At 46.9% G+C, this 25,409-nt stretch overlaps 1 protein-coding gene across 1 annotated transcript; it reads right to left on the bottom strand.

Annotated features, from left to right (window-relative positions):
- Positions 1 to 6,602: 6,602 nt before the first annotated feature.
- Positions 6,603 to 25,364, bottom strand: BDH1 (3-hydroxybutyrate dehydrogenase 1). The gene is made up of 7 exons (XM_067301826.1): positions 25,280 to 25,364; positions 23,738 to 23,869; positions 20,795 to 20,867; positions 19,223 to 19,333; positions 12,405 to 12,546; positions 9,500 to 9,652; positions 6,603 to 8,892 (listed from the first exon to the last, which is right to left on the bottom strand). Exons 2-7 carry the CDS (start codon positions 23,818 to 23,820, stop codon positions 8,423 to 8,425), a joined length of 1,032 nt encoding a protein of 343 aa, XP_067157927.1. The 5' UTR covers positions 23,821 to 23,869; positions 25,280 to 25,364; the 3' UTR covers positions 6,603 to 8,422.
- Positions 25,365 to 25,409: the final 45 nt, after the last annotated feature.

Genomic DNA, 25,409 nt, shown 5'->3' with positions numbered 1-25,409 from the left:
AGAACGCCCATCTCCCGAGCCACCGGAGCACCAGGAGCCCGCACACGCAGCACAGGCCTCGCCGCATTCACCACCTTAAATGCGTCCTCCCATGTAAAGGAAGTCGCTTCTCCTCTCCCCGTGCCAGCCAGGACTTTCTGCATATCAATTATCTTTTTACACCAGCAATCACACTGACACAGAGAAACGGGAAACTGGCCAGGCACATAGCCACGTGCACAGCTAGCACCGAGGCCCAGACACTGCCAGCAGGAACGTCTAATGCCGCTTGCTGTCTCTCCCCAGGGGCGTTTACCTCCAAGCGCCTTGCTGATTAATACCAGAACTCAGCCGGAAGCACTTTGATCAGGCCGAGCAATTAACCTGAGGGGACAGGAGGGAGCTCTCAGTAGCTGAGAAACAGAGGAAGAATGAAGTTTGCGAAGGATGATGATGAGGAGGAGTTGCATTCCTGGGGAAAAATGGCCCGGAAGCAGTAACACAAACAGAGCTGGGATGCGCTGGGTGCTTGGCTCCCCCCTCTCCTGATAGAGCCCTTTTTCCAGACATAGTGGCAGTGGTGTTAGTGAGAAGTGCTGCTCCGCTGCCGGTTGGGGTGAGCTGGCGGGATGGCACGCTCCTCCCTAGGGAGGCATTCAGTGTTGTAGAAGATTTCTAAGAAAAGTCTCGGGGCAGAGCTGGCGCACAGCTTTAGCAAAAGAAAGCGTAAGTTCTCGTCTCCGTGGGGTGGGGGCTGTTGCCTCCTCACTGCTCTGCAAACACCTCTGCCAAAGCGTGGCTAATTGCTATGGAGTGGGCTTGGAGACACGCGCTGGGGGCAGGGTGGCATCCAGTGGAGCTCAGGGGTCAGTGCTGGGCAGCAGGGAGGGAAGAGGCTCCCCGTGGCACTGCCTGCTTGTGCTGATCAGTGCGAGTTTCCTCCCAGCCCCTTCTGCTTAATGGCAGAGCTCAGCTGGATGCACATCGATCAGCTGGATGGATGAGCTGCCGGGGACAGGAGGGACCTCTCGGCAGCAGAGAGCGAAAGGAGGGGAAGAAGCACAGGGAAGGGTGAGGAGGGAGGGGGTCACCTTCCTGCTAACGCCACGGTTGTTCCCAGGTGAGTCTGTCCTGCTATGGAGCTGGCTGTGCAGGGACCCCCGCGGACCCCCGCGTTCAGTTCACGGATCCTGGGAGATCGGCGGCTCTGGCAACCCCCAAAAGGTTTCATGACGTGAGTCATGCAGAGACACCGAGAGCAGAGCTAGTCTCCCCCTACAGCTAAAAGTCCCCTGGTCTTGTCAGGGCGCCGTGCGGGCTGGGAGCTCCCCGAGGCAGCAAGGCCTGTCAGTGTCCTCAGGGTCCTTCTGGATCCCAGGGATAAGATCTTCGTTGTCTTTAAACTAACTGCAGATCCAGCGGTGATGTACAAATGACGGTAACCCACTGTCTCTATTGAACCAATCTGTAATTTTTTCGAGTCTCTTTCAGACCAGCTATACTTTCAGTCTCTCATGACAACGAATTCCACAGCTTAGCCACGTGTTGCAGCCCAATATGGTTTCATACAATTCCTCTTAGTTCTCATGATATGAGAAGTAGCAAATAATCATTCTGTGTTCATCGGTACAACAGATTTCTGCTCTTTCCTACATTAATGACGCACAAAACCGCGCTTGATTGGTTCAGATGAGCTTCCACAAACTGCTTACTTGTAGCATTCAAACTTTCAAGGCCTGAAAAACTGCTAGGAAGTCTCTGTGGTGACATGTTATCTCACAAGATTTATGGTCCATCCTGCTCCAGGCAAAGCTGGAAATACCACCAGAGTGATCTCTCCGGATATTACCACATTTTTAGGCTGCTGTTCTGACATTCACAGCTGAGTGAGAAATAATGAAGGAGTATTTACACTTTCACCCCAGACTCCTCCAAGGAGTTTTTCTGGGGTTTGGTGGGTAGGTATTCAGGAGCTTGAGAGCGGGGTCCTGTTACTTCCTAACTTGTTATTCTGGCTGGGAAAAAAAGGTTGTGCTCAGGGATGAGCACTTGTGGCAAACCCAGGAGTGGGATTTGGACGTTTTTGGCTTCCATGTCCTCTTTTTCCCGGGGGAAGCCATGACCCCTAGTTGGGTGTCCGGCCCCATATGCTGATGGGGGAGGTAAACAGTGAGGGAAAGGTTGAGGTCCCCAAAACAGTGGGTCAGAAATGAAGAAGTAGGACTTGCTGAAATCCATGCCATAAGCAGCAAACATCTCAAGTGGCTGCAGTAATGTCCTGGCCATGGTTCCCAGGGTGCAGTTTCTCAGCACCATAATCTGATCTAAGTGTTGCTGAAGAAGACGTTCCTGTGCTCTGCACATGCCCTGTCAGATTTACCCAGCCTTGAAAACAACCCCTCTACAGTCATAACCGTTTTGCAGCTGGTGAGATGACCACTTGCCCCATGGCTGCATAGTCTCCAAGGCAAGCACTGTGGAGGGAACGCGCAGCTGGACAGGGAAGACAGTAGGCAACAGATCCTTGATGGAGTCAGAGATAAATCAGATAAAGCGTATTGTGAAACTGTACCCTCAGCTGTGACCTCCTCTGTGGAGAGAAAAGCAAAGCAGAGACTCTCTGCCAGATTTAGGTAGGGCTGTGAAACCGGACCTCCCCCACCTCAGAAGAGCACTGTTTCTCCAAGACTTATGTGGTAGGTGATGACAGCTCTCTCAAGCTTTTGTGCTAAAGCTGTCCCACATCACATAAATAATTACATAATGTTGTGCTAGAGAGGGAAAGAGAGAGAAAGACTAGCTCAGCCTACAGGGAGGGCAGTCACACGGCAGATATGGGTCCTAGTCCCTGCTCCGGTTTAGTATTTGTACAAAGTGGCAGAGCCCCAGCAGGACAGCGAGACTCATTTGTGATCAGGGACAGACTGACAAAAAGTCATCTTTGAACAGCCACATTCGGTAGCACACAAAACACAGCGTTAGCAAAAATTACTTTAAAATAGCAACCTACGTCTTATCGAGACTCCACACCCCCACGCTTCCCACAGACTGCAGTGAGCTGCCTTCTGGAGAACAGGAACAGAGGAGCCTGATTTACAATTTGTTAGCCAGTCCTGAAGTCCTTGAGCCCTTTCGAGGTGAAATGCAGAGGTAGTAGACAACTATCTCAGCCTGTCCCTCCACCGGTTGCAGAGCTGCAGAAGTGCATCCGTCACTGCATGTCCCTCACCGCGTGCTTGGGGGTGAATGCCCCCAATAACACAGGCTGTGTTGTCTGGGACATCCCTGTTTGCCATTGTCACCTCCTCTGCTTTGCTGGAGGGGGTTTAGGGTGAGCGTCTGCTCCAGGCAGTTAGTTTGACAGGCTGATAAAGCAGGCAGTACCCCAGCTGACTGCCAAAAGTGAATTAGGGCACAGTCACAGTATCCCTTCCATCCACTGCACTGTGAAGGTGACGATGCCCAGGTGACAGGTGGTGACAAGCAGGGCGCAGCCAGCCCTGCCTGCCATGGGTGCTGTGGCCTCGGGGCCATGCTGCGGCATCCCTGTGAAGTGAGCACAGGCTGGCCAGCTGTTGCCCTGCTCCTGGCCCTGACCGTCCAGGCTGGGGACAGCAAACAGCTCAGAGGAGCGGCCGTTAACAGCTGCGAGCTACATACACAGCTAACACCTCTGATATTCAGGGTCAACTCTTTATATCACCTGATGCCTCTTATGGTCTTTCTGTAGAAAAACATAGCGCAAGTGCTTTGTGGCACTGAGTTAGAAACATGGTCAAAGAAAGCCCTGTCTCAGAAAGGGAGAAGTAGGTGGGATGGCCAAGCTCCTCTAGCCTCTCTGTTGTTTACAATAGCCCTGTTCACAATTCACGGTCCTTTGAGTGCTTTGCTCCTGCTCACTTCATCCCCGCACAGCCCCTGCTGAAGATCACACAGCCAGTGACCAGCAGGGGAGCAAAGGTTTTTCCTTGAAAAGGAACGTGCCTGTCATGCTCTGGCATCTCCCCCTTCTTGCATTCATGCAGGAGAGGAAGAAACACCCCCGCGAGAGCTGCTGCTGCTGCCGCCTACTGCCGGGTGCTGCTTTGTGAGGTTGTGCACCAGTTGGCACAAAAGCCAGATTCTGTTTGCTGCTTTGGTAACACCAGGCCAGCACTTTATCTCTTGCAGGGAAGTATGACTTTAAACTTGCACCATCACAAGGCTGCACAGCAAGCCATAAACCTGTTCCTGAGCAGCATCTCACCAGGGGAAGTGTTATCAGGTCTTCTTTGAGTTGTGCATATGATTCCCAGCCTCCTTGTTTCCTCGGACCAAGCTGGAAGCCACTCTCTTTTCAGTCACAGTCCCTGAAGCACCAGCAGCTACATATATGCTTTGGAGCGAGGTCCCCTGGCTTTGGTCAAATGTCAGTCCAGGCAGGGATTTGACATTGTGGCTCAACAGCTGAACCATTCTTATATTTAATTCAACATCTGTTTAATTCTTACATTTAATTCAGTTGGACCAGGCATCCTGGGCTCAACTATTAGACACTGCCTGAACTGGTGTGGCTCCCTTCACTCTTGTCTTTCCAGAGCAGTCCTGTTTCTGTACTGCCAGCCCAGGACAGCACGTCTCTCCAGCGAGGCTGGAAAGCAGAATCTCAATCAAGCTCCCAGGCCTGACACAAGGGGAGCCTGAATCAAACCTCTGGTGGGATGCTCGAGCTGAGGCACAGACTTGGGACCAGCTCTCCTGGCTATGGCATCATTTTCTGTGTAACTGGGAAACCCCTGCACTGCATCTAGGTAATGTGGTGATAGCGGGTCACTAAACACTTGTCTCAAATGCAACATTCATTATCCTCAAAAATAGGAACAAAAAGTTCTGGAAGTGGGTAGAACTTCATGATTTCCTCATTAAGGCTTAGAACAAGATGTAACAGCTGTAGTTAAAATTACCCCATCTTTGCCGCCTCCCACCACACCAGGGAAAGCTATTTTTAGGTTAACATAGTCTTACCATGGAAAGCACTGGTGACAATCTTCTCATCTTCCAGGGAACTGAAGCAGATCTCAGCCACGCTACTGCATGGAGAGCTGTGATGCAAATCGGTCAGTGACTTCAGTCATTTATGCAGCGAGTCATTATTTTCCCATTTGATTTGCTAAGCAGAAGGAGCGCAGCAGATCTGCCTGTATTTCTAACAAACAGCAAGCAGTGGGATGTTACTCCACCAGCAGCCTGCAACTGCAGTCAGTGTGGTCTCATCCCAACATGCTCTGAAGGTCCCTCCCCACCTTCAGGTGAAGGCTGGACAAATGCCACTTCCTCTACCGCTGCTGTCGGGGAGCCAACTGCTAGGCACAAAGGCAACTCCAGGTTGCCCAAGGGCTGCTGCATGGTGAGAGCTGTTGCATCCGCACCAATGGCCTTGGTCCTGGCAAGGGATTTGTGAGGAGAGTTGGCAGGTCTTAGACAGACACCTCCCTCGAGCCGTCTGTGATCACAGACTAAAGCCCCACGGTGGGCATGGCCACAAACTGACTCCCCCAGCCTCTCCTGTGCTTTCAGATGGGGCAGTCCCCACTGAGGCAGCTTTGAGAATGCAGAGGATCAGGTGCCCAGCAGAATTCTCCTTTTTTATGCTTCTGTTCTTTCTAGTTTTCAAATAAATTTGGTGGGCTGAAGATATTCTGGGAGCCCCTGTGGCACCATGCATGCAGGGGCTAGAGTGCACTGAGTTGCTAGGGCAGTCAAGCAACCAGAGGGGATTATCTTGCAGTACAACTCTCAAGACAAACCCCGAAATTGCAAGATTGCCCAGATTCTAGCAGAACTAACCAGCTTGCTGCCCTCCTGACCATAAATCAGCTACCACACACTCCCAGCCTCAGGGAAACTTGCATAAAGAATCTAGGAATGGCCATGATGTGCAGGAACATCCTGGCCATCGCCTCCCTCAGCCCATCGCATTTGGCCTTGCCATCCCCTCTGAACCGCGCTGCAGCGCAGAGGTATTGTCATCTCTCCTCCAGCCCAGGAGTGCCTGCCCGGGAGCAGTGGTGTGCACAGCCTGTAAAGGGCTTCAGATGCCTCCAGAAGGGAGGCTTTGTATGTGTAAGTGCAGTATCATTGTTTCGCTTTATCCTTCTAGCTGGAAATGGACATGGTACTGTTTAATGTCTGATGCATTTGCTCTCCAGGGTCTGAGCTAAATTTGGGTGGACAGAACTCAGCTGCATACTCAGTCTTTTCCATATCTAACTTCAATGACGTCTATATTAAAATCCGACAGTATATGTAGACACACTGGGAACTAGCATCCCAAGCAGAATTACATGTTTTGTTGTGTTGCTTAGCATCTAGGGACTAAATTTTTAGATCACAAGAACTTTTCTTATAACAGCTTTTCTTTTTCTGCTGTAAAATCTGCAGCAAACCTTGTTATCTAGATATTTTGCCTTGCAGATCAGTCCCTGTGCCTCCTAGGTCTCTTGTGGTCCATATTCTTACATTCTGTCTTAGAGAGGTCAGGTATTGGAAAATGAAGCAACTGTCCCTGTACCACAAGATGCAGCTACTTGCATACATGTCACTTCAGGACTCTAGAGAACAGCAAGAAGATCTGGAAGCCAGCAAAGTCTCTCCCAAGGTTTTATTTCAGGTTCCTTCAGTGACCTGCTGTGTGCCTGCCCTGCTGAATCACTGCCACTCCCCTTCCCTCTTCATAACTCAGTTTCTTTTCCTGTTCTGTGGGAATAATCCATAATAATCCTTTGTAATCCATGGGAGTCTGGTACAGATACAGACTTAAGAGTTGCGAATACGCAGAATCCAGGGGTTAGACATATTTGTCACAAAATGCAGGAGGATTCATCCAACATTTACATGAAAGCTTTGCACAATCAAACATGGATGTATAAGACTGCAAATCAGCCTCTGAACAAAGTGTTTATGTGTAATAACTGGCATGAACCTCATCAAATTTAGAAAAACAACAAAGAATATGAGTTTTTCACTTTAAATATTAAAAAAATAAAGAGGAAGCCTCTGAATTTTGTTAACATTCATGTACACATTTATTAAGCCAAAGGAGTTTGTTCACGTACTCTCAACTTGCCACAGTACGCTACTAGAGCACATGAAATCCCTTCTCTTCAACTTTGCTAACAATGGTTATTTTAATTACTTTTTTGTTTTTTTGCCTTTCAAGCTTAAAAAATTTAACTCTTTCAATATTCCCCCATGAAAGGCTCTTTTGTGTTTTTTTTTTCTTTTCTTTTCTTACAGTACAAAACAAATGTTTCTCAGACATGTAAACATAACCATCATGGAAATTAAACTGCTCTTGAGGTTAATTTTATTGTGTTGTGGACATTCTGTTAGATTTATATTACGTTACATGTATTTTGGCTCAATGACTCCTTCAATGAAAGTTTTTATCACCTGCACAGCAATAGTGTCTAGAGGCCCTGCTTAGGATTAAGGCCCTTCTGTGCAAGGTGCTGTACAAATACTTTGCTGTAACTCTGAGGTCCCTGATCAGAATGGCATTCACTGATGTGACTGTAACACTCTTTGCTTCCCTGTGGTCAGCTGTGATCCTCACAAATTATAGGAACTGGAGTGAAACCCTATTCCAAACTAATTCTGGAGTTGATGTTCAACTACTGTTGAAGAGAAGAGAAATGTTACTACGGGCCAATCCTGATGCCTGCAATTCTGTGAGTAAAACTTCTCACATTCATGGGAATGCTCATATGAATAAGAAACTCCTGTGAGAAAGGTCTGCAGGATTGAGTCCCTGGTTCATTGAACTGTTACAAGCAAGCATGCAAGAGAAGCAGACTAGTTCCTTTTCACTTAAGCTTCACTGGTATAAGTCTAAGAGAGGAAAGGACAGGGTCAGTTGCTCAGTTTCAGCACTTTGAATGTTTTGAGTTCTGATCCTCGAATTAAAGAAGCCTCTGCCCTACCCTGGGCTTCTGTGACCAGTCCTGGAAAAGTCTATTGGACACTCTTAGGCATCAGGAGGCAGTGATTCACTGCTACAAAACAGAGGGCCTCTGTTTTATGGTGTGAAGGCTGCATCCTAGGCAGGAATTTTAAAGACTGTGTACAACCATCAGCAAAAATTATTCTGAAAACACTTTGGAGCAATTGCAATTTAAATAATGATTTTAACTTGACAGTTGAGGTGGAAAAAAAAAAAGGATTACATGAAATAAATAGCAAAGAAACAATGTCCCTGCACAAACATAATATATTCCTGCCTACAAAGCATCCTCTGCAAATTACTGCCCTTTAGGTTATGTCAGATGTTTAAATGAACCCTTTAGAGCTAAAATACAGTACTCTGAAATGAGGTTAGAAAAATTAAAAAATGGCTAATAGGAACTGTGTACAATGCTCTCCTTAAAACAAATTTCCCACCTGGATAACCTAGGAGTGTGAGGCCTCAATAGACATAGAGCCGATCCGAAATGGCAGCAGGCATGTGTGTCATGATCTGCATGCGCAGCCACCAGTAGTAATCCATGGGGTGGTAACGGGTGTACGGGGTTGTGGAGGTGAGGGCGTGGGCAACACTTTCGATGACAGGTGAGGTGTCTGTCGAGCCACTGTTGCAGTACGTCTCCATCTTGCTGACCTGCTCATCAAAGTACTTCCTGCCATAGTCCTTGCGCACTATCTCAGGGAGCTCGTCCCACATCTTGTCAGCTATGGCTTTGATTCTCTCGGGGCTGTACAGGTTCGTGGCAGCTATGAAGTTGCCAGGCTCCACGATGCTGACCATCACCCCCTGGGGCTGCATCTCGTACCGCAGGCAGTCAGAGAAGGCTTCCACACCAAACTTAGTGATGCAGTACGGTGACCGGGCAGGACTGCCCATCCGACCCATCATGCTACTGATGTTCACTACACGACCTAGGCAGAGGTCAGGTAAACCACAGCCATGATACCTGATCAGGGCAGACGCCTGATACATACCACCCAACAGATTCTTGAACGTGTACCCACCCGCCTGCTGCACATCCATAACAGCCGCCTGGCAGATAGACCTGCTGAGGGCTCTAACTGAGCTTTGCTGTCCTGTGCAACAGCCTTCAGGCAGGAGAAAAGTCCATTGCAGGGCACACCCTGGCTCATTATATCTGAAAGGACAGGTACATGGTGACACACAAAGCTCAGTGCTACAGGGAATACTGAACAATACAAAGAGGCTGGATAAAACCTGCATGGTGAGAAATAGGATTGCTCAGCAGCAATCAGGACTGAACCCAGACAAGAGGGAGCAGCATCAAAGAAAACCTCTGCCACCAAGACTGAGCTTGTTCATTTGCAAGGCTGAGGCACAATATGATCCAGCAGCCCAATGGTGGCCATAGTGTCCGCCTCTCAGCAGGTTGCATGCTGCTCCTGCACCACAGATGAGCAGAGCAGTGTAAGTCCACTGCATCCTCTTCTGCATGACAGCTGGATAATGGCTGGGGGCACAGAGCTGGGGCCTCTTTCCTCTCCAGAAGCCACTCACCTTTCGATCTCCGGATGAGTGGAAGGAAAGCCTTGGTAGTTCGCACTGTCCCCCATAGGTTCACTTCAGCTACTTCCATGTAGGTGTCCATGCTGGTGAACTCCACCTCCCCAAACGTGGAGATCCCAGCATTGTTAACCAGCCCCCAGAGCCCTGAAAGATAAAAATCAAACAAAAGGCTTTACCTCTGTGAGACTGATGAAAACAAGGCCTTGGAAAAGGCCTTGCTAATGGAGTATTGAGCCACATAACAGAGTTTTTCATTAAGACCTGTAATGATGAAAGCCAGACAGGAGAGAATCCAGAGCAGACCTCAATCTCCTGATTGAGCAAATGCAACCACAATTGGTTTTTTTCTGTATTGTCCAACACTGCAGTCACAAAGTACTGTGAATAAGGCTGCCAATGAGTTCTGAGCCAACAGAGAATTTCAACCATGTCTAAGCTGTTCTCCTTGTCATTTTCTTTTTATCCCTAGTTATTTTTTTAAAAGAAGCAAAATACAGTTTCTGAATGCAAATAATAAGAACAGAAAAGACCTTGTAAGAAATAAAAGATCAATTCTTTTGAAGTAAAATCCTTTGTGTCATCATAAAAACTAGAATGACTGCAATGCTGAGAAGGGTGATGTGGGAGGGTGGTGGACATGGGGGGGCATGCATGCCATTGCCTCTCCCTTTTATTCTGCTGGAACCAAGATGACAACAACTGCAGCTACCAAGTCATTTGGCAATAAAAAGAAGGATTAGAAAGTAACTTGGAATAATTCAAACTCATTTCATTTAATTTCCTAATTGCACAGGAAACCGGCTAAGAAAGGCCTGTGATGGCTTCTCTGCTGTTTAGGAAAACTTACTGTAATCTGTTGAATGACTGTGTCCAGGCCTGTGTTTGAAGAAGCAGCCCAGAGAAGGCAAACTCATCTTGACCTATGCTTGAGAATACAGGACTAGAAGACTATTTATTTATAAGATCCATGTATAAAAGTTAAATATATAAAAAGTAAAAGAAATCATGCAAAATCCAAAATAAATCATTACTAGCTGTTCTGCTTTTGACTACGGTAGCCCAATCCTCAGGTGCTGAAGTAATGATATTCTTGAGGAAAAAAACTGTTGTTCACCAAAGGGTGGAAAGGTTTCAGGAATGCATCAGCAACTGGGATTTTCACAGTACTACGACAGAAATTGTTGTCCTTACCTCACCACAATGAGGTTGGCAGGCTAAGAAAGTCAGTTACAGCTGCCCCTTGAACTCTGAGACTTGTAACATCTGGTAATATCTGAAATAGCATTAACTGTACTCAGCTGTCTTCATGATAAAGCCTATGGTGGGCCACTCCATCTCCTTTGCCTTTTGAAAGTTTGGGGACACATTTCAGTTGCTAATCCCCAATCTTTGAACACTGGCCTCTCATGCCTACATCCGCCCTTTTGGGTTTGTAGTTTTGCATTCTTGCTGCTACTGCTCAGCAAATGTATTAAAGAGCCTCTTCTGCTACTTCAAATGGAGCCGTTAATGCCAGAGTCCCATGACAAGCTCTAAGATACCAATTAACAAAGAGTCAGATACTTAGTCTGTGTCTTCGACTAGCTTTATGAACATCCCTTGAATTGCCAGAACCTCCAATGATGAAGGCCCCCACAGGGGTTCTGCATGCACAGAAAATGTGGAGACAGGTCCAACAACTTGCTCTTCTTCATATAAGTACGGAAAAAAAGGCACAGGCTGAACTCTGCACTTGTAGGAGTGGAAACATCAAAGTCTGCATGGTGACCTTCCCAGCAGTGCCAGAAAGAAGTTTCACACTAAAAAACTCTAGTCACCTCTAGTAGAGCCTGCTCTACAATCTCAGATCAAAATGAAGTATCATGCAGAGAACAAACTCAAATTCCCCAGGTGAACACAGCAAAGCTAATGGCACTTGGACTGACAGCTCCTGGTCATGAAATATTTGAACTTGCCAAGTGCTCAGTGCCCTGCTCCTGATCCAGTGCTGAGCTCCAGGTGTGCGAACCAAACCCTCCAGCAGCTCCTTTTCCAACTCAGCAGTGTAACACAGGTCATCCTGGTCTCTGCCAGCAGTGGTAGCAGCGACTCTGCAGGTAGTGGTGATGTTAGTGATGCAGACATTTTTCCATCCTAATCTGGACTATGAAAGACTGCTCGTTTTACACAGTTAGGGATAGCCTGATGCTCAGCCCGCCCTCCATGGCTCTGCCAGCTGCCTGTGCTGCAGCGCCAGGCAGAGCTGGGCTCTGCGACAGCACCATCTGGCGCACAGCCCAGGCGAGACAACCACCTGGGCAGGCCCTGGCCTGAGCAGCAGCAGGAATCACAAGGAGGAAGCTTTGCCTGCTCACAATTTGCCATAACTCTCCAGAGCCATGTCCCTGGCTAGTACAGACCAATGTGCTGCAATTCCTGAAAAAGGGCTAACATATGTGTGCTGAGAACCCAAAAGCACTGAAGCACTGACAAAACTTGAACAGGTGTCAACACCACAGAATTCATTTCCATCCAGCAGAGATGACCCAGGTTTTCTGAAGTGAAGGGAGTCATAACAAACTTCTAGTCATATAAGAGAGCATCAATCTCAGGGCTCTGAAACAGCAACCTGATTTCTGCTATGTCCCTATAGGAGCTAGCAGAGAAGATAACAGAGCTTTTTTGTAGGTGCTCTCTTAAGTAGCAAGAGGGAAGCTGCTTTCTGATACAGCACATGTAAACATGAAACACAGCATGTAAACAGGCCATTTGCTCTGCACTGCTGCTCCTCAAAGCTTTGTGCCCTTCATTCACTTGGCAAACTTTTGAAATATCTCTGAAAATGCTTTAAGGCCCAGCTGAGGGAGCTCTTGCCACCGACTTTCATGTGACATTAGAGTCTACTGAATGCACCTACCTTTCTCGGGATCCTCCAGGCTGCTATTTACTTGCTCCACTGCTCGGTCCACTTCTTTGCTGTCACAGACATTGAGCTGGACAGTTCTCATTCGATCACTGTTCATGTTGTCCAGATCCTTGGAGCCACCATCTCCCTTGTCCTAGATGACAGAAGAGGGCTGGTTTGAATCTGCACAAGAGACCTTGTGTAAAAGAGGAAAAATGCATAGCAACCACCAAATCAAGCAAAGTAGAGTGCACAGGGCAGTTGCAGAGTAGCCAGGGCAGGCCTGCAGCTCGAAGAGGAAGGGGAACAGATAGAATCACAGAATCACAGAATGGCTGAGGTTGGAAGGGACCTCTGGAGATCATCTAAGTCCAACCCCCCTGCTCAAGCAGGGTCACCTAGAGCATGTTGTACAGGATCGCATCCAGGCAGGTTTTGAATATCTCCAGAGAAGGAGACTCCACAACCTCTCTGGGCAACCTGTTCTAGTGCTCTGTCACCCTCACAATGAAGAATTTTTTTCTCATATTCAGATGGAACTTCCTGTGTTTCAGTTTGTGCCCGTTGCCTTGCGTCCTGTCACTGGGCACCACTGAAGAGAGTCTGGCTCCATCCTCTTGACACCCTCCCTTCAGATACTTGTACACATTGATAAGATCCCCGCTCAGTCTTCTCTTCTCCAAGCTGAATAGGCCCAGCTCTCTCAGTCCTTCTTCATAGGGGAGATGCTCCCAGTCCCCTAATCATCTTTGTAGCCCTTCGCTGGACTTGCTCCAGTAGTGCCACATCCCTCTTGTACTGGGGAGCCCAGAACTGGACACAGTACTCCAGATGTGGCCTCACCAGGGCTGAGTAGAGGGGGTGGATCACCTCCCTCCACCTGCTGACAACATTCTTCCTAATGCACCCCAGGATACCATTGGCCTTCTTGGCCACAAGGGCACATGGCTGGCTCATGGACTTGTTGTCCACCAGGACTCGCAGGTCCTTCTCCGCCGAGCTGCTTTCCAGCAGGTCAGCCCCCAGCCTGTACTGGTGCATGGGGTTATTCCTCCCTAGGTGCAGGACCCTGCACTTGCCTTTGTTGAACTTCATGAGGTTCCTCTCCGCCCACCTCTCCAGCCTGTCCAGGTCTCTCTGAATGGCAGCACAGCCCTCTGGTGTATCGGCCACTCCTCCCAGTTTTGTATCATCAGCAAACTCTGTTCCTTCATCCAGGTCACTGATGAATAAGTTGAACAGGGCTGGACCCAGCACTGACCCCTGGGGGTCACCGCTAGCTACAGGCCTCCAACTAGACCCTGCACTGCTGATCACAACCCTCTGAGCTCTGCCATTCAGTCAGTTCTCAATCCACCTCACTGTCCACTCATCTAACCCACACTTCCTGAGCTTACCCATGAGGCTGTTATGGGAGACAGTGTCAAAAGCCTTGCTGAAGCCAAGGTAGACAACATCCACTGCTCTCTCCTCACCTACCCAGCCGGTCATTCCATCATAGAAGGCTATCAGGTTGGTTAAGCATGATTTCCCCTTCATGAATCCATGCTGACTACTCCTGATCACCTTCTTTCCCTCCATGTGCTTAGAGAAGATAGGGCTGCTCCTGCAGAAGAACATCATTCCTCTGCATCTCCATATGACCACCAGCTCTGTCACTGAGCCAGCTGGTACAGCTTTGACCAGCAAAAATGCAACTAGAGCAGAACCTGCCCCAGCAAGGTAACTCCTGCCCAGTACAAGTTTCTGAGATCAAGCTATGCCCTACTACCACAGCAGAAGGAATGTGGTGCCATTCTCACTTTTGCCTTGCATATGGGGCACAACAAATAGTGTGATAGGGGGGATGGTATATAATAGCTGGTGAGTAGTTGCACGCACACCCTGCATGTACTTCTCAGTCACGTTGCCAGTGCTGGCAGTGACAGTTCCATAAGAGGGACTGCCTGCCCACTGCTCTCTTCCTGCTGCTGATCTGTGCCTGCAGCTCCCACTGCCTGAAAGTGAATCTATGGCTGCCAACTGACTCCTACGGAGTCCAATTGTCAGGTACCTGGCCAGCTTGCCTGTTAGTAATTTCTCCAGGAAAACTGGTCTTTTCCAGTGTCTTCTTCTTCCTCCCCTCCTCCTCCATGAGCTCTTTCACCTTCCCAGTTCTTATCTCCACTCCTTTATTTTCAGCAGAGAGCAACAGAATCCTCCAGTATATATAGGTATATATATACAAATACATAATACATAAACATACATATTTATATGTATATACACACACACACATACACACACATGAGCTACCTTTCACATGGGCCTGGTGCTGCTAGTAACAAGGCTGTCATGCTCAGAGCCAGCCACTCGAGTGGACCTGCAGCTTAACCCAGCTACAGCACTACCAGGACACAGACACAGAAGATTAGTGAGTTTGGGAATATCCTTGGATTGCTTTCATGGTTATGAGCTACTGGACTCTTCTGGCCTTTGCAGGGCTTCTTTGTAGGAACTGGTGAATGCCTGGCTCTGAAAATAACCACTTCTTTGAAACATCCCTGTCTTTATTGCAAAAAACTCCCTCTGTCCCCTCAACATAATGCCTCACAAGGAGAAGCCTTTTACTCCCCATTAATAGGCTAGCCATGGCGCATGTCCCACAGGATCATCTGATGGCTGCTGGGCTCTCCTTCCTCCAGCCCTCATCCCTCCTGGGTAGCTCTACCTACTTAGTTAGCCTTAGTACATAAGCATTGGAGTGTTCTTCATGCCTGAGCTTTTACAAGGCAGGTGTGACAGAAGGTATGTAAAGCTTTGTTCCACTGACCTGGAAAGGGTCAGCTCTTCATGGTGGGCCTGTTTCCAGACTGCTGGATGGCATTGATTAGTTCTATCTCAAGTAGCAAAGACTCCCATTACTCCCTTTGTGAGACTGTCAGCAGTCAGTTGTCAATGAGATGGTGCCTGTCTCTGCAGTCTGAACCTGGAATGCCATTGCCCCAGCAAAGTGAGAGTCCACTTTAGATACACCACTCTGTCCATTCAAGGGTGGCTATATATCCCACTGTCTCTGTGCCACCTCTGTATCTTCTCCTAGCTCCTCTTGTTCCTGGGCTTATCCACTTGGCTCACAGACGGTACCCTGAAGTTCACTAACTTAAGTACTTGATGTGTCCTCTATGCTCTTCTCCATCCTTTCTTATTCTGCTGCAGACTGTTAATACCAGTTAGTATTTGTCCTTAACAGAAGGCATCTACCACACTCTCCTCACACAGAAGCATACTGCATACAAAATGGAGCAGTTAAAAGTTCCATGCGTAGCTTAGTGGTGTTTGGTTTTATGGTGACTGAAAGTAGTGTTTCGTGCTAAGTTTGTTGCTCACTCAAATCCACTTTGATGCTGAAGCCAGTGCATATGGCAAAGGATTAAAGAGCGTACAAATGGCATATATGGGAATGCCAAGAGAGAATCAGCAAATGCAAACGTGCAAGTGCCTTGGAATCAGCAGATTCTGTGGCTTAAGGGAAGATAGAGGACAGCAAGGCCAAGGTGCTTCTTCCCCAATCCCAAGTCTGCAAGGTGCTGTGAAATAACCTTGCAGAGAAGAAAACCAGAAGCTACTGTGGGAAGGCAGAGTGGAACAGGCACATGGCTTGACATGTTAGAAATTTTGGCAAAAGGTGTGTAGCAGTGGGCTTGATTCTGAAGTATCCAATTCTCCTTGCATGACCAGGTCTCTGGACCACAGCAACACAGCAACCTCAGAGGCCTCTTAAGCACTATTGGGAACTTCACAGCCTCCTCTTCCTCCCTCACACAGCTGGCTAAGCAAGCCAACATCCCTCCTACCCTCCCAGCCACATGCTACCAGGTGCTTGGACAGGGATCCCCTGCGGCTGCAAAGTCTGACCCAAGGGTTGGACTTTAGGCATTGACCTGGACCCACAGGATCATTTCCCTTCCCTTTTTGGAAAGGGCAGAAGGGTGACATTTAAGTAAGGTACTCTGTCATCATGCCATGCTCTCCTGGTACAGGACAGAGCCCACCCCACAAACCTTGCACCCTTCAGCAGCAGTGCAAGGATCTTCTCATGCTACATGGAGAGACCAGGGCATCTCCACTGACCCCAAAGCAAGAAGATCCAGGTCTTGCATATTTAAAATACATATTGCTGCCTCATCTTCCTCTTTCCTTGGTCACCCTCTGGAGCCCAGCTTGGGTCTTTGTCTCTGTGTCCCTGAAGTGTTAACCTGTGGCTCTAAGCATGCTTGCTGAGCCCTGTAGTAACTTGCCTGCATCCTGGCTTGCTCAGATGACCTCTGTCTTCTCATCCCCCTGCAAGCCCCAACAGGCCTGAGCACACAAAGCAAAGCAAACAGGAATTCCATGACAATCCTGACAGCCATGACAAACATCACATATGTCCACTGGCAACAGATACTGATGGAAAAATACCTTCTTCATTTTGTGTCAGCTGGCTCCTACGGCTATTAACCGAAGAGGAAAAATAAGACAGCTGCAGTGTGATAGTTCATTGGATCCAGTCTGTCACTGTCTTCAGCAATGAAGCATCAACACAACTCTTGTGTGAATATATTTGTCAGTGAAAATGTTAGGAAGAATCAGTATCTGAAATATACACATCTGAAGGCAAAAGGAGCCAGAAGCACAGATGCATCTTTGGACTCTACTCAGTCATGACTCTAAATGTATCTCTCTGTTTGCTCAGGTTTCCTTCAGAGGTGCTCAGAATCTGGCCATGCTAGGAAACTTTTCCTAAGGAAGAGACAGCACTGCTGGTGCACACTTTGTATCTGCAAGTAGGAGAGGATGTTCCTGAAGAGAGTGCATACCCTGAGGACAAAATGGCTCTCCAAGCCAGCCTCTGACATGTAGCTGTACTCTGAAAAAGCCACATGAAATAGTTGTTTCCTCTCAGTCAGGACTAGATCAAATATACTCAGTTTACAAGCAAAAGATGATGCTTCTTATTTCCAGCTGCACTTCTGTCTAGAATCTAAAGACACACTGTTTTTTTTTTTTTTCTGTCCTTAAGGTGAGCACTAGCAATAATAACATTTTGATGAGATTCTGCTTATGGTTTTGCTAATGAAGCCTGTGACACAAATAGAAATCAGCTCATTCTCCTGGAGTTGTTTTGATTCTATAGAGCTAAGAGTTTGGTTTTCTCCATAAAGTACATGACTTGAAGACACATAGGAGACACATGATTAAGGAGCTTTGTCATTTTTACAGTGTTTTTCTGATGGCAATTGCTGTTAGCAATCTTGCCATGGTTGCACAAATTTTGGAACATGGGATGTGAGTCTAGTTAAAAATGCAACATTTAATTACACAGTGATACAGGAAAGGATTCTGCTGATTTTGATGAAGAAATAAATGCTCATCAAAGCCTAAAAGAGTTTTGGCATGCAGCTTTGTGTCAACTTATGCTGAAATTGTCAGAGGCCAAGATTTTTGGTGACATGCATTCAGTAGAATGTGTACTGAAATCACTATAATGGAGGGAGGTTTCAGAGACAATTAATCAGACACTTACTGAAAATCAGGTCTTTCTGATATCTCAGATAGAGGAAGTGAAACTCAGAAGCAACTTTGTTGCTCTGAAATTTTTGGCTACTGTCAACATCTGAGCAGACTATTATTCTAAGCAGTGTTTTTTTTTAAAGTCTGCAACTTACTGTATTCTGTAACGTTGATCTTTAATTACAAAAGCTGAGCAGAGCTATTTGCAAAGAAGTGTTCTTCTCCGCGCCCCCCCCCCGCCCTTGAAATCTTTTGAAAAGCAGCAATTTACATAGACAAAAGTTTCTTGTTCTGCTGTAAAGCCTGTAGAGGGAGCCCAGGTTAACAAATAAATCCTTGATCCAAAGTTGAGAGACCACAAGGGGCAGAGCTATCGAAACAAACTTCTCATTTGAAAAAATGCAGCAGAAAGAAAACTAATAAATTAAGCAATACTTCCTAATAATGGAAAGATTAATGGCAGAAAGAGTATTAATAACGTTAAAAAAATACCTGGCAATGTCTCTTCAAAGACTATAACAAGGGTACCTTTACAGTGATCAGTGAGCTAAAAGATTAGGATCAAAATAGCTGACCCACCCCAGGATATCCTGAGGATTAAGTTTGTTTCTCTTGGGAAATGGCCATGCAGCTGAAAAAGTGAGACTGCTTCATATGGACAGAGAGGCTAAAGCTCTCTTTTATTCTCCATTACCAGGCAGCTCTGACTGCCATACAAAGCTCCCCTGGAGAATGTATCAAGACTGTGTCACTAAGCTATTTGTGGCCTGATTCTGCTCTCATTTGCACTAGTGGAACTCTGTTGCCTTCACAGCAATTTCAAGAGACTGAGTGCACACTGGGGCATGGCTGCACTCAGGGATATAGAGAGATACAGTCATACCATATGTCATAAAATCATTGGTGGCTTGGTGGTTGTTACAATTAATCAAATTATGCTCTGCATAAATACGTATTATTTCAGAGCAGGTCCAAAGGTCCAGATTCAACTTGACCCTATGGTTTGCTTATGGATAAGCCTATAAACTTAGATTTGGGTTTCTAGCCCATTGGCTTTGGCCAGACCATGACATTGAGATTCACATGAGAACCTCCCCAAACACTATGCAGATCTGGTTCTGCTCCAGGCCAGTTTATGCTCCATGAAAATCAAACACTTGTATTTTTCCCCTTGGGCTACCAACCACCCTCCCTCTCGTCGGTGAAAAGCTGTGCAGAGTAGAGTTGAAAGACTGGATTTGTTACGTGTCTATGCATGTGCCACAGGTGAAGAATAAAGTTTTTGCTTTCCTTACCTTTTGCAGGCAGCCAGCATAAATAATGAAGCCTTTGGTGTGCAGGTGCTTGGCCAAGGCAAATCCGAACCCTGAATCACAACCTGTTATAAGCACAGCTCTGCTGCCAATCTGCAAAACAAAACAAAACAAACAAAAAAAAACCCACTGGAATTGAGTGCTTGGAATGAATGATTTGCAGCACACAGAACAAAACTATGTCCTTGGCCAGGAGCAGTCCGTTCCAGGGACATTCTCTACACTCATTGCCAGCTACTGCCACCCAGTGCCTCCTGAAGACAAGAAACCTTTCTTTTTGGAAGTGCTCCAGTGAGGCAGGATTACTCACCTCCCAACACAAAGCTCAGCACCTCTGGCAACAGGCTCCCACAGCCAAGAGGCCAAGCAAACCACTAATCCCTGGCAGCTCATATGCATCTCAAAATCCGAAAATACAGCAGACAGTTCCCAAGAAACGTTTCCTCTTCAGTAGGAACTGTTCCAATATGTACAGGAGTAATTAGAGCACCAGGAATACATCAGTCTACTCTCCTGTGCCATACAGCCTGTAGGTGGTGAGGAAGATCAGCTTGGCTGAACAAGGAATAAGGGTTAATCTGACTGCTCACCCATCTTTGTCCCTCTAGCACACAAACCCTCTAGTGCTGGGTTTTAAAAGCTACGCAAAGTCAAGTGGGTTTAATATTTGGCATTAAGACCAGTTGGTCATTAGTATTTTTGCCTTCTTATTTTTCCAACCTGTAATTTAAACAGGAGAAGCTCACCTCATTCCTTCTCCAAACCCCTGACTTGCTATCCTACCGCAATCCAAAGAGAAGTAGCATTTAACTGACATGTTAAAAAGTCAATGGTGTGTCAAACATTCTAGCAGCAACAGCTGTATAAGCAGCAAGATGCTGCTGTGGGTGGGATTAGGTAATAACTATTTGCAATTCACTCCAACTTGTCACTGTTTAAAACTAGAAATTTGGCTTTCCCCAGGATACAGTGGGACTCAGAGTGTCACAAGTGCCACACTTGAATCCTCTGAGACTTTGTCCCAGGCTTACGGGGGGAGATGTATATGCTCTAGCATTTCTTCGGTACTGAGTCATGTGTCACAAGACAGGCAAATAGCAAAAAATCCCCCCTCCTTTTGCCTGGCACTGTTCCTGGCAGACTAGTGACATCAAGGAAAGGGCTATGAAGGAAGAGGGCCACCTTCCATACTCAGAGGTGAGGATACGCCAATTTATTTACATCTCTACACCACCATTCTCAGGAAGGAATGCTTTATTAAGAACTTGTCATGCAAATTCCCTCCACTCTAAGGTGACAGATTTCATCTGCTGAGTGAGTTCCAAATTTAGAACCCCCTCTGCCATTAGTCTGATTGTTTATTTCCATCCTTAGCAGCATGTACCATGCTACGTCAATGGAAGCTCTGTACTAGGAAAGAATGTGGAGTATGTTGAAAAGGTCCAGCTCAGAATCCTTCTGGCAGATCAGAAAAGTATTTTGGTCACCAGGCTTCAGGGAATTAAAAAATCCAGCTCAGCAGAACTGGTTCCAAGGAATCACAATCACACTCACCTGATCAACTTCATTTGCATAAGAGCGGCTGCCACATGGGGACAAGAGAGGGAAGCAAAATCTTTGCACAGGCCTGTGAGAAAATATAGAACAATCAGGCATGGAATATCTTGTCTGCAGTCTTGTGCTACAGCATATGCATAAGAAGGGTGTTGCTGATGCACAGTGTAGGCTGTCATTTGAGAAGACAGGATCTGGTGTGGAGTTCTCCTTAGTTTGAGCCTGTGTGTTTCCTACCTTATAAAACATTTCTCTCTCAAAAGACTTCAGTGCTATTTCCAGCTGTAGAAGCTGTCTGGATACTACTGAGAACTCTAAAATAGCTCCTGGTCTGAAGGCACTGGGATGTCTCCACCTGTGAAATGGGCTGTGTACAATGTTTTCATTTCCCAACAGCAACAACACTTTCATTTAGAGTGACACAAAGCTGGCTTAGTGGAAATTATTCATTTTTCTGATGAAAGCATACTGCTGTGGCATTGTTTCTGATACCCAGTCTCAGGTTTACTTTGCTTGGATCCATCTCATTGCCTTTATGTGCAGCTACACTCTTGTGTCACCTTGGATAACATTTCTTCCTCTGCAGAGTCTGTACCCAGCAGCTACTCAGATCTTACATCCCCTCTTTGTAACTGTTTAAACTAAGAGTCACCATAGCTTTGAGTAATTCCTGCCATACGGATCTGAAACTCCTCTGTACAGTACATCTGACTCGCAGGAAAATATACTGTGTTTGCAAATGCAGACCAGAGCAAAGCAACAGCGCTTTCCAGAAAATGAGCACCTATTCAGAAAAGCTGTGCTACCAGCATCGCACTCTCTCAGGTCTTGCCAGCACTCATCAAAACTGGGCCAAGACAACACATTGGAATGACTCTACCATCTGTCCTTGCCAGCCACCTGTCTGGACTGTATCAGCTTGTGTTTTCCTTTGAGCACTGCCATCACTCCCCTACAGCCTTATGACTTTCCACTAGACTTGCTGTATTTCTGCTGCCCTCTGGTCTGTCTGACAACAGAACTTAAGTTCCAGACTGCTCTTCCGCCTTCTGAGTGAACCTTCTTAATCACTCACAATTATCTCCTGTTCAGACATCAGAGGTGCTCCCAGGGTGACCTGAGCCACATTGAACAGCAATCTGAAGGCAATCTGGCCTCTGAGCTGCATCTTGGGACAACAAGGCTGAAAGGGTCAGATAGGGCAGAAGCTTTGAACCAGATGGGAAAAATACAAATGCCCTCCTTGTTGAAAGGAGATGATTTACGTTCAGTCAATGCAGTCCACTCACCCTGTATCCTGCATCAGTCCATCTCTTCTTCTACCTAATTTTGAGTGTCACAAGCCCTATCTACTCTTGAAATAGCAACGGCCAAGGTAATCGCTGCAGAGGTCAGTCCCCTGGCTGTGTATAACATTACTGACCTGCTATCCTGGCTTCAAACTTTCATCTCAACGCTAAGTTCCTTTGCGCGTCTCAAAGTGTCTAGAAATGTTCATAACATGCATTTTAGTTGCACAAAGTTAATTTTTATTTTTCAGTGTCCTCTCTGGTCCTGTTATTTCACTATAGCAGACTGATTTGTTGCTCTCTAATCACAGTAACCTGTAGAGAATAACTACTTGACATTCTGTCTACCTTGACCTGAAGATAAGGGAACAAAATATATGCTGGCTACTGATCAGCAGAAATGTCATCAGAGGAAACTCCTAAGAGATGTATGTGATGTTAGCCCCCACACAGTACATTAACATAGCATGAACCATTTTTTGGTCATTCTACATGACTGAATTCTAGATACCACCATTGAGACCTTTAAAATGCACAGATAGTCATTGGAATTGAATCTGTCCTTGTAACCAAGCATTTTCTTTTGATTCAGTTATACCAGTAAAGGCAATTCTCAGCTTGAGCAATCAAGTATACAAATGTTACCTCACTGCATTAAGATATTGGTACAGTGACAGCACTGCCTTTCAGATGAACAGTTGGATTTCCATTTCAGATTTAACAGTTTGAGTGTATGTCAAAAAATGTAAAACATTGTATCAAGACCTGAGTGCCAGAAGCAGAAATGCATAGTAAGCAAAGAAAAGAATATGCTGAAAATTCTTTTCTCAAGTTTATAAAATATTCATTTGTATTTTTAAGGACACAGAAGTTTCCCTCTGGTACAGCTTTGGTCTCTTGTGTAGCAGATAAAAGGGTCAACCTGTTTTCATGAGAAATCTCTAATAGCTTAGCCTTTTCTATCTTTGATCTTTACAACTCCCTGTTACAGGAGTCATCCTTGAGAGTGATGGTGCTGGACACCACCATCAACAGAAATGGAACCACACTGATGGTGGCAGTTCTTGCTCAGCAGGCCACGAGCCATTTTTAAACGGCTTCTGTATAATTAGTGGTGCACGCAGTACTGTTTGGGAACCCTGCTTTGAAACAAAGACAGTGAAAGCACTCAGCTTACTCTGAATTCAGACTAGTAGGGTTCCCTTCAAATACAAGTAGAAAGGGTATTTTTTTCAGAGCTAGGAATTAGAATCAGGTGGGTAATTTTCTGTTCAAGTTCAGAAAAAAAATCAGCTTCATTACTCAATCCACCTCCCTTTCTCACAAAAACCCTCCCTCTCAACTTTCTCTCTTCATTTTACATGGTTCATTATCTCTTTAACGGAGTCATAGAAATACATGACTGTTCCTTGCAGTGCAGCAAGGCCTACCTGCTGATATTGAGGAATAAATCCTTGCTAGACATTGAATTAACACTCTGCTTAACCATTTGACTGCAGATGACTGCACAGGTGTTAAAAAACATGTTGCCAAACCCTACTTGCATATAGAATCCACCTCCTATAAATAAACAGTCCCACAGAAATCAAACGAGACCTCAATATGTGCTTTACTCAAGATCTCCGTCTTTCTTCTTCTCCATCAAGTTTCTTACCTGAAGCCATTCCCTAGGTCCTTGACATTCAGGGCTTTCACAGAGAGGTTCAGGAGAGGCCGGGACAGTCTGGTTGCCAACATTCTTTCAATTAACTCACTCTACCAACAGCAAGACTGCTCTTTCTTAGCTCTGCAATACAAGACAGCACCTCTCTTTTACTTGCTCAGGTATTTTGTAAGTCATGCTGACTCCTTGTAATTTAACAAGCAAATAAAGTCCAAAGGAACTCATCTCCTCTCCTTGTAGTCCCTCACAGGGAGATAAACAGCTCAACCTTCAACCACCTCAAACTGCTTTTAAATACAGAAGATTACAAGTAAACTGACAAGCAGGGAGTCATTTAAAGAAAATCCTCATTTCCCTTTGTTTACTGTACCTTAAACAGTATTCTCTAAAACAGCTAAAAATTAGGTTACTTACGTATGGAATATACTCCTTTAAGTAATTTACATGAAATATTTTGCAAATAAAATGTAAATTCAAGCCAAGGGTGACATTATGTTACATGTTTTCAAAGCAATCCTTCAGCTTTACTGCTAGTACAGCCATGTGGTTAAAAATATATGCAGCTCTTTGAAATTAAGTAGTTGGCAATATTGGACTATGCACAGAGTATCACTGTTAGAATTATTATGGGAAAAAAATGGCTCAAAACCAGGAGTTAAGAACAGAGAGTCAGTTTCAGTAGTATTCATTTTGAATAAAACAGATCCAGCACAAAAAAGAACTCGAAGTACAGTCTCTTTCATTAAAGCAGAAAAATGGTATCTGATTGTTAAGGTTTATTTATATCTCTATTGAATTCTGTGTTGCACTTTGGGGGCCTGCCTGGAAACAGGCCTAGACTAAAAAATGCAAAATTGTCATGAAAGGAGCTGTTGTCAGCTCAGAAGAGAAAGGTCTAGAAAACTTGAAAAACGCATATCTATGTTAGTCCCATTTAATCAACTCAGAAGACTGGCTGGTTCCAGTAATTATCTGAAATTTAGTGTTGCTGGTCAAATTGAATAACTCATCTCAGGTGCCTTTTTTTTTTTTGGGGGGGGGGGGGGGGGTTGTGACTGGATGAAACCGCCACGCACAGGCCCCCATCCGCTGGATGGTGTGCAGCTCACCACAGCTCGCATTCCTGAAGAAGCTGCGAACGTCTTAGGGCTCCGTCCGCGGCCGCGGGGCCGGCGGCAGCGCGGTGCCATGGTCCCCGCCCCGGGCGGGCGAGGCGAGGCGAGGCGGGCGCAGGCCGCGGCACGGCGGAGGGAGGCGCCGAGGAAGATGTCCGCGGCTCTCGCCGCCTCGCGCGGGCGGCGCGCCCCGGGCCAGGCGCGGCACCGCGCCCTCGCCACGCCAGGGCCGGCTCGCCGGGCGGGCGGGCGCCGCGGGGCTGCCGCGGCCGGCTCTTGCCGCGGGGCCGGCTCCTCCGCGCCGCGCGGCTCCCGCAGAGGCCGCGCGCCGCCGCCGCCCGCCATCGCGGCCCCGGCCGCCGCGCTGCCGCCTCCCGCCCCCCGCCAGCGTGGCCCGGCGCGGCCGCCCGCGCTTTACCTGGAGCCGGCGGGCGTCCCGGGCGCTGGGCGCTGCCTGCGCTTTGAATGGGGCTGGGCCGGTGCCCTGGCGGCTGGGCGCGGCGAGGGCGGGCGGGGGGAGGGCCGGGGGCCGGGAGGGGGGCGTGTGC

The sequence above is a fragment of the Apteryx mantelli genome, chromosome 9 (assembly GCF_036417845.1).
Source record: "Apteryx mantelli isolate bAptMan1 chromosome 9, bAptMan1.hap1, whole genome shotgun sequence".
NCBI classification, from domain to species: Eukaryota; Metazoa; Chordata; class Aves; order Apterygiformes; family Apterygidae; genus Apteryx; species Apteryx mantelli.
The sequence above is the reverse complement of the archived record's forward strand: the minus strand, read 5'-3'. Positions and strand labels throughout refer to the sequence as shown.